The sequence below is a fragment of the Artibeus jamaicensis genome, unplaced genomic scaffold (genome assembly GCF_021234435.1).
Source record: "Artibeus jamaicensis isolate MK-2021 breed Jamaican fruit bat unplaced genomic scaffold, CSHL_Jam_final scaffold_847, whole genome shotgun sequence".
NCBI classification, from domain to species: domain Eukaryota; kingdom Metazoa; phylum Chordata; class Mammalia; order Chiroptera; family Phyllostomidae; genus Artibeus; species Artibeus jamaicensis.
In genome coordinates, this window is record NW_026522057.1 from 653,278 (window position 1) to 666,060 (window position 12,783).

At 52.8% G+C, this 12,783-nt stretch overlaps 1 protein-coding gene across 12 annotated transcripts in view; it reads right to left on the bottom strand.

The window, feature by feature from the left end:
• MAST2 (microtubule associated serine/threonine kinase 2) overlaps nt 1-12,783 on the bottom strand; it is a 166,346-nt gene that overhangs the window by 3,628 nt on the left and 149,935 nt on the right. For 5 of the 12 annotated variants that reach the window (XM_037149817.2, XM_037149816.2, XM_037149820.2 and 2 more), the window contains 14 exons: nt 11,770-11,871; nt 8,818-8,950; nt 7,950-8,011; nt 7,611-7,696; nt 6,986-7,194; nt 5,825-5,963; nt 3,850-3,982; nt 2,904-3,069; nt 2,239-2,340; nt 1,850-1,972; nt 1,577-1,686; nt 1,083-1,258; nt 578-861; nt 275-469 (listed from right to left, as the gene is read on the bottom strand). In XM_037149817.2, the coding sequence (XP_037005712.2) occupies nt 275-469; nt 578-861; nt 1,083-1,258; nt 1,577-1,686; nt 1,850-1,972; nt 2,239-2,340; nt 2,904-3,069; nt 3,850-3,982; nt 5,825-5,963; nt 6,986-7,194; nt 7,611-7,696; nt 7,950-8,011; nt 8,818-8,950; nt 11,770-11,871 (2,020 nt within the window). Of the gene's footprint in view, nt 1-274; nt 862-1,082; nt 1,259-1,576; nt 1,687-1,849; nt 1,973-2,238; nt 2,341-2,903; nt 3,070-3,849; nt 3,983-5,824; nt 5,964-6,985; nt 7,195-7,610; nt 7,697-7,949; nt 8,012-8,817; nt 8,951-11,769; nt 11,872-12,783 lie in introns of all 12 variants that reach the window. The other 7 variants (XM_037149823.2, XM_037149822.2, XM_037149821.2 and 4 more) reach the window with 3 other exon arrangements.

Below are 12,783 nucleotides of genomic sequence, written 5' to 3' on the forward strand. Positions count from 1 at the left end.
CCAGGATTTGAAATATGCTCTGTGCCTCAGAGCCCGCATTTCTGACACAGTTCATATCCTGCCTTCTGAGACGCACACACAGAACCCAGACACCAGTGCGAACCTTCAGAGACATCTAGTTTCCACAAAGGGACAGCAGTGACACCTGGTCTCTCAGACACCTGTTCCTCCAGATATGGTGCACGACACATGTGGCCTGTGCAGACCCCTGCCACAGGCCCAGGGATGCCAAGGCCCTTCCCGTGGGTTTTATCCTAGCTCCCCGGGGCCTTACCTGCAGGAATGAGGAGAGACAGGGCTGTGGCTGAGGCAGACTTGATCACTTTGTTGATGGGGCGGGCAGTGCGCTTTTCTATGGAGTCCCCAGAGAGTAGCCGGTGGCGCGCCCTGCGCACTGCCAGGTCACTGATGGCCTTGGCTGTGGCTCCCTCAGCCAGCTGTGGGGTCCCACGGCCTCGAGTCTCCGTGGCTGTGGGTCCAAGTGAGCAGTGAGACCTGCAATGCAGCCAAGTCTCCCCTCCCTGCCTGCCTGCACTATCGTCCAGCCTCGGCCCTTTGGCCACCTGCTGGGCCACACCTGGACTAGAGCCGCTGCTCTGGCCACCAGGATCCCCATCCAGCTTCAGCTGCTGCTCCACCGGCCGTTCGGGGATAGGCCCAGGCGCCCCTTCTCCCGACAGGGGTGTTAGAAGCCACACGCCCTCCTGCTGCTGCTTCCTGGGGGTGCCGGTAGCCTCCTCAGGGCTCTCAGGGAAGCGAGGCACGTCCAGGAGGCCGGAGCATCGGCGTCGCACAGTCAGTGGAGGGCTGGAGTCGCTTTCCGTGTGGGATGACTCGGACACTGACAGCCGCTTCCGTAAGCTGCAAGACAAGGCCCACGGTGAGAGAGCCCGGGGTCTCCCTCCTCCAGCCCAGGCTTCCTCAGGGCTCACAGAGCCCTTCTCAGACAGTCCTCAGGAGACATTCTTGTGAACGCCCCTCACTGCCACCAGCACTCCTCCCCGGCCTCTGAATCTGCCCCTGATCTATGACAACCGACGGGTGGCTGTGCTGCCCACCCTGGGTGAGCTCTGGGTGCTCACATCTCAGGGGAGCCAATCACCCAGCTCCGGTCCCGACCCTTCAGCCCCGCCAGGCCATCCGAGCGGTCTTCCTTCTCTTCGCTCAGGCTGCGCTTGGTGGGGGGTGGTGTCCGGCGCTCCTCAAGCAGCGACAGCCGCTCCATGCTACTGTACACCTGTGGGCACAGAAGACACCCCTAAGGAGCAAAGAGGACCCTTGCACCTGAAACCCAGGAATCCGAACCAGTTCCCCCGGCCCTCCCTAATACACACCAGTAAATATTCGAGGACACAGCGATTCCACTGGGCTGACCCGGCCTCACCCCTGGCATCTCGTATGTCAGGGCTGGAGTGGTTCCAGAAGTGGGTCATGTGCAGGCCCAGCTCTTTCCTCTTTTTCCTGAGGGAGCTCCATCACCTCCTCCCCCAACCTGCCCTGGGCATGTCCCTTGGCAGGTTCTCTTCTCCCAATTCTCTGGCCAATTCTATTGGGTCTGGGTGCGCCTCAGCGGTACCTTGCTGAATCTGGGAGAGCAGGAAGAGAACTGGCGGATCTCAAGGCAGCCATCTTCACTCACGTCCTCCTCGTCCTCCGAGTCCAAGTGGTGGTATCGATCTGAGCGGGCTGGGTTAGACACACAGGGCAGCCCCCTTCAGAGGCTCCTTTTGACACACATGGATCTCAGGAGGGCCCGGAGAAGTTGCTCTCCCAATGGCAAGGTTCAGGGTACACAAGTGTTTCTGGAAAAACAGGTAGGAGCCCCGCTCCTCCCCATCAGTGGCCTTACTGTCAAAGTAGCTGGTGTCATCCTCGGACTCCAGCTGAGGAATAAATTCAGCCTTCTGGCGAAGAAGTCCAGTCCAGTCCAGACCGGTAAAGAACGGGTGCTGCTTCACCTCACAGGCACTGCCTGTGAACAGGGAGGGTGTGAGCAAGGGCCGGATGAGCCGGGTGGAGTCCAGGTCAGCAAGTCCAGTAGGAACCCAGACCTCGTGGGGCAAGGCCTGGAGGCCTCCTCTCCGGTACTTTCCAAGCTCTTCTGCCCAGAGGGAGCAGGGCGAGTTTGGGGACGCAAAGGCACTGCCCACACTTGAAGCCCGACCCTCCTGGCTGCATGCACTCAGCCCCCTCCTCCATTTTCCAAGTGGGGAGAAAGGTTCGTGGGGCCTGTCCTACCTGTACCCAGTCTTTCCAGAGGGTTCTGATGGAGCAGTTTAGAGGTGAGGTCCTGAGCGTCTGGTGGCAACGCATCATCCCCCTCAGGCCACACAATCTCATCTGAACAGTGATTGGGGGTGAAAAGAAAGGAGCGGGCTGAGAGAAGGGTCTCAGAAGTTGTGGGCGGAGTGGGGAGATGGGGATGATCCTTGGCTAGGATAAGGATTGGGAGGCGTAAAGGGCTCAGCCTAGAACCCCTGAAAGGTTGCCTAGGACCCTATTCCTTAAGTTCTATAGGTTCCTGATTTTAGAGACCACACACCCTAGACCACGGCTTGCTCTCTGATCCGGGGTGGCACTGAAAACAGACTTAACTGTTCGGACACTCCATCCCACCCGACCTTTATACTCCAGACACACGTACACTAACACACAGACACACTCACAGGACACACAAAGACAACACAGGTACACTCATGTACACCTGGGGGACAGATGAACATAAACAGAACAAGTCCCAGGTGACACAGAGTGTCCCTGGGTGTGCGCACACACACACGCATCTGGGCGGCAAGCCCACCATCACACACACGAACACAGAAAAGAACTCGGAAGCCTCACAGGTGCATGCGTAAATCGTATTGTGGATCCAGACTCTGCCTCCCCAGGGTGATGGTACCTACCACTGATCACTTGCCCAAAGAGCTCCTCCGGAGTGTCTCCAAAGAAAGGGACGCAACCCACCAGGAACTCATACAGGATTACACCCATGGCCCACCAGTCCACTGGCTTCCCATAGCCCTGACGCAGGATCACCTCAGGCGCAATGTACTCCGGGGTCCCGCATACCTAGGCACAGAGAAGCCAGGCTGGCTCAGCGTTCTGGAGCAGCTCATTGGCACTGCCGCTGGAGGGATGGGGACATTCCCACCTTTGGTGCAGAAAAGTCTCTGAATGAAGACTAAAGACTCAGCCAACTTTGGTTAATACACAAGTTCAATCAGGGTACCCGAGTTGGGACTGTCGGTGGGCCGAGTCTGTATTTCCTGATTACTCAGAACACCTCATTCTAGCCTGGACCCACCGCTCCCTGATCCCTCCCCACCTCCTCTGCCGTCTGGGGTCCTCACCCCAAAACTGCCTCCACCCTCCACTGTTCAAAAAAACAGGCCCTGCAGTCACATGGTTATGTGAGGGACTCGTGAACAGTCACAACCTGAAGTGTCAAGGCAGGGAATGTCCGGAGACTCCCATCAGGAAGCCCACCATGGCCCAGTGCCCGTGCGGAGCTGTGTGCCGTGAACAACAGTCTCAGGAGAGCCTTGCTCCTGACTGAGGCTCGGAGGTTCCGACCGAACTCACACCAGCCTCTGAGAGTGTCAGTGGTCAGACGACCCATCTTCTACAGACTTAGAGGAGGAAGAGGGTTCTTGGGTTTTGTATCTATATAATTCTATGGCCCATCCTACTTTCTAAGTGTGCTACCTATCTCTATGCCTCTCTGGACCAAGATGGAAAAGATACGACCTCCCAGTTGTAACATATACTCAACAGGGCAAGCACCTGGCCCCTGGTCCTTATTCTGAGGCCTGGAATTCAACTCCCAAGGTCTCAGCCATCCCTCCTTACCTGCTTGTCCAGGAACTCCCGGGCATCCTTTTCAATGTGGCCCTCATACAAGTTTGTTGTCAGACTCATGAGGCCAATTTTAGAAAGGCCAAAGTCAGTGAGCTTGATGTGCCCCATGGATGTAATCAGGAGGCTGGGGAACCAGAGAAACAGAAGGATGGAGTTACTTCCTAGCTTCCTGAGAGTGCTGATTTGACTACGTGCTGCATTTTCCCACTCAGGCTCCCAGGGGGCCACCATGGGCCACTGGAAGGGAGCCGGCGAGCTGTCGGAGAACACAGGGCTCTGGCTTTGTACACACCACATTCTGTACCAGAAACCCGCTTTCCGCCCATCCCCCAACCCATTTCTGTTTATTGACTTCCACGGGATTCTCTACCGGGGTCAGGTATCAGCCAGCCGAGAAACACTTCCACAGAGTGATCAGCCTCATCCTAAGGCTGTAGCCAGTCCCAGTCCCCTCTCCTCACCTGGGTTGCTCACAATACCCCTGACTCAGGGGCACATACCCTTGCCCCATGTCCACGGTTGGTCTTAGAAGGAGGGTTGGTTGGGAGAAACTAGAAATAAGATCTCACAAAGAATGCTCTTTCTTCTCTCTTTACATGAGCCATTTCATTTTGTGTGAAGGCTGCTCCCTGCCACCCCTTTATTCTACGATTTCCAAATCCGTGTCTCTGGCCCGAACTTCGAGAGCTCCATGTCTCCTAACTGCCCAGAAGTCTTACAACCACCACGAACTCAATTTGTCCAAAACAAGGCCGCACTTCCTAACTGGTCCTCTTCTCCTTGGTAAAGAAGCTGTTACCAAAGCTCTGTTAACCACTGAGCTTTGTTATAAGTGCTTTATTGTTATTTATAAAAATATTTTGGCTCCTGAAAGGTCATTGAGAGTAACTAATACAACAAAAGTAGGTATTATTATTTCTATTTTAAAAAGGAGGAACATGAGGCTGAGAGAGGTTTAATTCACAGAATTGAACTCGAATTAACGAGTGGTCATCCGAACTCAGGTCTAATGACAAAGCCACTTTCCTCTATAGAGGCTCATCACCACGCGCCAGTCCCAAAATCCTAAAAATCTGGAAGGTATCCCAGACTCCTCTCTTGCTGCTCTCTGCATTGCCACCCCCACCTCACCACTTCTTCTCTCCTCCCCACTACCCGCTTTCTTCTCCATCTTGACTCTGTTCCAGTGCTGGCCTTGTTCTGGCCTTGCCTACTGCAGTGGTCTCACCCTCTCTTTCTGCTGGCAGACTGATCTCCCTAAACTAAAACCAAAATCTGAGTGTGTCATTCTATCATACCTTTGGTTCACAAACCTTTCAAACATCTCTAGGACTCTTTAAAATAAAACTCGAACTTAACAAAAAGGCCCTTGATCTAGCCTACTTATGAGGCTGTACGTAGCCTTACCTCTTACTACTCTGACAGACCGATCTCAGCTTCAGCCGCGCTGTACCCTTTGTAGTTCCTGAACGGGCCACACCTGTGCGCCTTTGCAAACCTGATCCCCAGCTTTAAAAAGCTCCTCCACCTTCTCCCAATTGATTAATGCCTTCCAAGAAACAGGCTGTACACATACATTTCTGTCTCCCACATTAGACCAGAGACTATTTTATAGCCCTAATAACATGCTTGGCACAGAGTCGATGTCAGTAAATGTCAGAACACTTGTTCAGCCATCTATTATACATGCTGATTTTTGTGTTCCTGCTTGGTTTCTGGAGTGGTGCTCCTCAGTAACTCTCACGTGGCCCAAAGCCTCACAGTGCCCCTGCTGGACCTTTGCTGGCAAGGGTCTTTGCATCTGGGGTGGTCAGGGGAGAGGGTACTGGGCCTGGATGGATACCCCCATGAGCACTGTTTCCCAGCAGCCATTCTGGTACAGATTCAAACGTGTTGTGTTTGCCTCCACTTATTGAGAGAGCCAAGAGGAAGAAATGCAAACAAGGGGCTGAGACAGTGGGCGTACTTGTCAGGCTTGAGGTCCCGGTGCACGATGCCATAGTTGTGTAAGTACTCCAGGGCCAGCACGGTTTCCGCAAAGTACAGACGCGCCATGTCCACAGGCAGGGCCCCGATGTTCTTCAGCAGAGTGGCACAGTCTCCTCCTGCAACAAGGGCAGGCCACCATGAAGGAAGGGTCCAGTTCTCTGCTCTAGATGGTCTCAGGCTTTCAGCCTCTAAGGCTGCACAGGAGACAGCATCATGGAAGACCTTGGGGTTAGGGACTGTGATTCTAGCCCCTCTGTTGCTGCCATGGATGGGAGACAGAGTGTGCAGGGGGAGCGGGAGGTAGGCGAACGGCTGTCTAGGCCATTGTTCAGGCCAGAGATGGGAGGAACCCCTTTGTGCCTGTCAGTGATTTGTAGGGATAGGACCAAGTTATTTTAGGGTGGGATCCTGCATATTGTAAACACATCTGGCCAAGATGTCAGCATTGTTCATTTATTTCCTATCTGATGGCTGTCCTTTATTTTTTGAGTGAAGTAACACTGTAAACTCCCAGCATGCACCCACAAATTAAAAGGGGAGTGTTGTTAAGCTTCAACTTCAAGACTTAGGCAAAATATCTTTGGAAGCTGTACTGGCATTGAGAAGGGGAGAAGAAAGGCCACTGGCCAAACTGCCCCACTGATGCTCTTGTGCTCCATCCTGTGAGCATTTTGTGTGGCCTCAGGGGGTGGTCCCTTCACAAACATTAGCAAGGGCAATGGCTTTCCTGTCTTCTGAGGGCCCAGAGGCAATCCTCCCAGCGTCCAACCCTGAGCTTTTGTGGCCAGGCCACCTGTCTTGTTCCTGTCTGGCGGCAGCAGCAGACGCTGTGCAGACTCAGGGGCGCAGGAGTCTACAGCCACCAGGTGGACACATCCTGTCCCAGTGTGCCTCCCATCGCACTTGACACCTGCAGCCTCCAGGTAGCTATTGCTGCAGAAGCCTCTTCTATGAGGGGGAGGGAGCTCTGTGCTCACTGCAGCCAAATGGCCTAAGACTCTAAGGCAGAAACCAATGTCACAGAGACTGGGAAGGTGGGGCATGAAACTTTACCCCTAAACAAGCTATTGGTCCCAGCTCAAAGCTAAGTCTCAGAGTGTGCCTTGACGTCCACACCAGGCCACCTTTCTCTTAGTACCTTCGACATACTCCATCACCATGCAGAGGTGGCGCTTGGTCTCAAAGGAGCAGAACATGCTGACCACAAAGGGGTTCTCGGCAAAAGTCAGGATGTCACGCTCCACGAAGGCCTGCTGGATCTGGTTCCGCAAGATCAGGTTCTGCTTGTTGATCTTCTTCATGGCAAAGCGCTGCCGGGCTGACTTGTGCCGCACCAGAAATACGGCCCTGGGAAACGCAGCCCATTCAGTCCTTCATGGACCCTCAGAGCCTGGGCTGTGCTCTCCACCACCCCGAGCCGGGATGGCCAAACTCCTGCCTCTAACAAAGAAGCAGAGCTATGCTCATCGATAAGAAGGATCTGGGCCCCTGCCCACAGAGCTCTTCAATTTCCTGATATACCAAGTCCTGAGGACACAGCTCAACCCTTCCCCAGAGCTCAGTGGGAGGGGTGCTACCAAGAAGAGCAAGGATTGCTTGGGAGAGGAACAGTGCTCGGGTGTTGGAGGAAACTGAACTCTTGCCCCTCCAGGAGGCTTTGGGGAAAGAGAGAGCCCATCCTGAGGCATCATATACTTCTAGAAGGAAGAGCCCAAGAACTGACTTAGCTCCACTCCCGGCCACACCCTGACCCCTGCCTTTACCCATAGGCGCCATTGCTGATGAGCTTAATGGTTTCGAAGTCCTCCTCACAGGGTGTCTTTTTAGATGTCCGAGATGCCCCTCGGCCCTGGAACATGAGGGAAAAGGCAAGAGGCAGGCATGCTTCTCAGGGCTCCTACGTTTAGAGAAGCTGTGGCCCCAGCATCAGCTCAGCTCTTGGCCCTGCTGCAGCCTCCTGCCCAGGCCTCCCCTGGAGCTGAATGACTTCTCGGGCGTGCCTCCCACCCCCTTCCTTCAGGCGTTCTATTCAAGAGAATGCAGGGCCCTTTGCTTCACAGGGCCCAGGCTCCAGGACTGGGGCGGGAGCAGAGGGTCTTCACCTCAACCGAATCATCCGTCTCCGGTGTATCAGGACTGTCATAGCTGCTCAACTGGGCCATTTCTAGAAACAAACAAGGACACAGAGAAGATGTGCGTGGCACTGTCAGGCACCTCAGCAGTCCACTCATCACATGACAGGTGCGTGCAGGGTGGGCATTAGTGCTCTGCAGCAGACCCGGATGCAGATCTGGCCCTGCGCCCCTCCTCAGTGTGGTCACAGCTTTTGAACTTGTTTGCTGATTACATGGCCGCTCCTATTTCCAGAAGTCCAGAGCCATTACGAGGCCTGGCAAATTCTATAAAGCTTCCTCCAAACTTGGGACAATTGCCGGAAAATAGGGCCTGAAAATGGGCTCTTGGTCCCTGTCCTGCTGGCTAAGACTCAGCTTTGATGGATGGGGCCAGGAAGTGGGGAAGACAGGATGACGACAGAGCAGGGACCAGGGATGCGGAAGCCCACAGTTCAAGCAGGGGCTCAGTGTGAAGGCCCGGAGAATGAAGATCATCTTCTGAAACCCTGAGTTAGGGCCACCCCAGAGACATATAAGGGCTTGTAAGGCGCCAGCAGGAGAGGTGGGCATGCAGAGGAGGTGAGCATTTTTACAAATGTGACTGTGGTCCTTTTGTTGTTAACCTCCTTTGACCTTTGGCTCTAAATCCAGTCCAGCTAAGCCCCAGGCAGTCCAGGCTGGGCTATGTCAGGCTGATATGAGCGATTTTGAAGGAGGGGCTGTTTTATGACAAAGAACACAGGGTTCCTCCTATGGCCCTGAGGCCCCTGAGGCTGTGCCAGGTCCACGTCCAATCCCTGCTGTTAGAGCCTGTTGGCTGTTGGGCTTCTCTGTAGCCACTGGGGAGCATGCTCACCCTCAAGGGGATCCCGTGTGAGGCCCAGCTGGCTAATGATGTAGCGGGGAATGTCACATTTAATCCCTTGTCCCACTTTGGCGTGGCCCTCAGCTGCTTCTAACAGGTGGTAGAACTCTTCAGGGTCAAACTCCTGTACCGGGGGAGAAAGGTAGTCAGTGGTGAGAACCACAAGAGGAGGGCATCAGCTTCCCTGATTTTACACCATACACCCAGCACGGGATGAACAAGACTGTCCCTTTGTTTTGGGACACCCCTCCCCCTGAACACCTAGAAACATCATGATTCAGGGGCCATGAGCACGGAGACAAAGCGGTCTTACAGGGACACTTTCAGATTGGACATCCTGAGCATAACCTATCTCCCCAGCAGTAAGAAACAGAGCTGTTGATTTCAAAAAAGCTCAGCCTATCCCCCTGGTCCAAGGCCTGCCACCAGCCAGATGGCACTGTCAGGCATGTTCACACACGCAGTCCACAGGAGCAGCCCTGGCTCACTTTCCGCTACGACTCGCAGCCCCAGAGATGCATGCATGCCTTCAGGTATTTACTGAGCACCTCCTGTGTGCTGGGAGCTGGAGAGCCACGGGCATCTGAGCACAGCAGTCCTTGTCTGTATGGAGCACGTACAATGGGGGTCCTGTGTGCTAACTGCCTAGGAAGTGCCACACTCGGGTCCAAACTCTGGTAACACTTTTGTGACCTCAGTGAGGACATGAATGCTCACAGAGATGCACTGACTTGTCCATGATCATAGGGGTTTCTTCCAAACACAAAAGCAGCTTTCAAAAGCAGGCCTGACCCTGATCACGTTTAACCATGGACTTCATGTTCTTGAAGGAGAGGCCTTCTAGTCCACCACGACCCCAGCCCCCACTGCTTTCTTCACTCCAGGCTTCACTATTTTAGAGAGCTACTCCCCTATGGACATCATCTGAGCCAGACCTGGAAGTCCTTTTATTTATATTCTTCCTCAGCCCCTGTAGTCAGAATGTCTCCCTCATAAATCCCCTTCTCCATGCTCCCATCACAGTCCTAGTTCAGGCCACTCCTGTCTCTCGCATGAGTTGCTTTAAGTGACTCTGCACTGATTTCCGTGGCCCATCTTGCCCTCTCTTCTAATTCACCGTCCGGGTTGCAGTCACAGTAATCTTTCTTAGGAGATGGGATGCTACTTGGAAATAAATAGGAACCAATTACTGACACATAAAACCACATGTATGAATCTCAAAACAATTATGCCGAGTGAAAGCAGTCAGAACATACCATATGACTTTTGTATGTGAAACTGCGCAAAGGCAAACTTAAGCACAGTGAGAGAGAGCAGGTGAGTGGTTGCCCAGGAAGGGGAGGGGAAGGGGACTGACTGCAGAGGGGAATGAGGGGCTTTCTGAGGTAAAAACAATGCTCGCTCTCAAGTGTGACAGTAATTATACATGTTAAAAACATATTAACTACACATTCAAAAGGGGTATGTTCTATTATATGTAAATCACACCTTTATAAATGTGGTTTAAAAAAGTAAATCTGGCCCTGACTGGGGTGGGGTGTGGCTCAATGGTTTGGGTATCATCCTTCAAACTGAAAGGCTGCTGGTTCAATTCCCAGGCAGGACACATGCCTGCATTATGGGCCAGGGCCCCGGTTGGGGATGTGTGAGAGGCAACCAATCCACATCTCTCTCGCACATCAATGTTTCTGTCCTTCTCTTTCTCCCTTCTCTCTAACCAAACAAACAGCTTAAAAAAGAAAATCTGTCACTTTCTTACCTACTTCAAATGGTGTAAAGCAAGGGTGTCCAACTTATTTTCACCAGGGGCCACACCAGCCTCGTGATTGCCTTCAAAAGCCTGAAATAAGTGTAGGACTGTATAAATGTAACTTACTCCTTAACAGTTAAGGAGTTGAAGTTACATTCAGTCCTTTGAAAGCAACCGTGAGGCTGATGTGGCCCCCGGTGAAAATGCGTTTGACACCTCTGTCCTAAAGGATGAATGCAGACTCCCGAGCCGGGCACCCAGCACTCTCCGTGAGCTCGTCACGGACTGCCTTCCAGGGTTATCCCTCACCCATTCTTCAAGCCTGGCCTGTGATGTGCTCCATGCCCCTTACCCGAAAACTCTGTTACCTTCAAGTTGCTGAATAAGCTTTATGCCCCCCAGGGAGCTTTCACTGACCACCCATCCCAAGTTGGACTGGAGTACTTTGTCACCACGTCCCCACAGCATCTCATGCTTACCTCCCTTGCAACACTTCCTGCAGTCTCGTAACTATTATTTATATGTCTTCAGGCCTTATGCCTAAGGCACTAAAAGACTAAGCCTAACTCCCCTACAGAGGAAGCATCTTAGGATCAGGGGCTCAACTATACTCATGTCTGTTTCTCCACTGTAGCATGAAGGCACTCGGTAAAGCGTTGCTGAGTGATTAAACGAAGGACTCAACGTGTGCAAACAAAACCGGCCTTGCTCCTCACCCCTCAGACCTCCACTCACCAGGGACCTTCTCAGTGTGGGATGGGCCAGACTAGTATCCTTGCCTGCAGAGAGCCCTCAGGACCACCCAGTTTTCTCACCAGAACTTGTTGGGTCCCCCAGTGCTTGCATACTGTAGTTAAATAAGGACTTCAGCAGCAGACATGGCAGTGGGTGCCATTAGCAGAATACTGCATTTCCTGGACCGTAAGACGCACTATTCCCCCTCCAAATTTGGGAGGAAATAATGGTTGTTAATGCTGCTGTTGAATTCTGTTTACATTTACATTGGTGAGATATTATGTTATTTATGTTATTAAATATTTTACCACATTCTTTTTGCTTCAAAAACTTTTTTCCTATTTTCCTCCTCTAAAACCTAGGTGCATCTTATGGTCCAAAAAATACGGTACTGCCTCTATAGCCCCATTCCCACCTCTCCAGCCCCCAGCCCCCAACCTTCGGCAAAGCCCACTCACCAGGCATTCCAGGAGACGAGCTGGGCGGGCAATGATAATCATCAGCTTTTTCACCAGCTGCATCACAAACGCCACCTCCGAACTCTCTGAACGCTCATGAGCCTATAAAGACAAAGGCTCCTTAAGCAATCCATTGGCCCAATGTGGCTGAGCTAAGCGGGATGGGGCTGGGCAAAGCTGTACCACAGGAAGAAACACTTTGGCTGTGTGGAGAGCTCTGCAAAGCGAAGAACTGTGAGAGGCCATAGGGCTGTGAGAGGGAGCAGGCTGCTCACGGGACCCATGGGAGTTTGAGAACCCTACATGACACCAAGGAATGTCACAGACCAACATCGCTTTACCTGCTCCTCCATCCACAAGTTTCACTTACCCTCCAGACACCAGCTTACGGGGCAACTCTTAGTGAAGCCTTTCTGAGTGTTCGATTTTCACCCCAGACAGACAGGAATAGAAAGACCTCCAAGAAGAAGAGTCAAATGACCAGATAGGTGTTCTGGAAAGACCACTCTGGCTGGAGTGCAGATGATGCACTAAAGAGGGTAAGCCTGAAAAGCCGGAAAACCCATTAATGTGCTATTGCAATAATGTTTCTGTAGATAAGGGGCGCTGGGGAATCTCCCCCATTGGCCAGGATGGGATGGGGAGGTTCTCACGCCGAGAACACCAAGAGCTAGAGAGATCAATAGATAAGGCCCGAGTACGCCAAAAGCTAGAGGGATGACTGGATAGAGAAAGAAAGCCCTCCCCTCCCTATCCTTATAGGAACCATGGGCTTGAGCAGGAAGGGGGTGGTCTTTGGGATGGGAGTCCACCGTTCTCCCAGGTTGGCTTCTGAATAAACCTCTTTCCTTTTGCACCAGAACCTGCCTCACGAGTTTGGTTTTTGCTGCCACAGGCAGCTACACCCACGTTATTCAGTTTCAATAATGCAGATGAAAAAGGCATAAATCCACGCTGTAAGAATGAAGAGAAATGGACTGATTGGGGCCATTCCGTCTAGCACTTCAGAGGCAG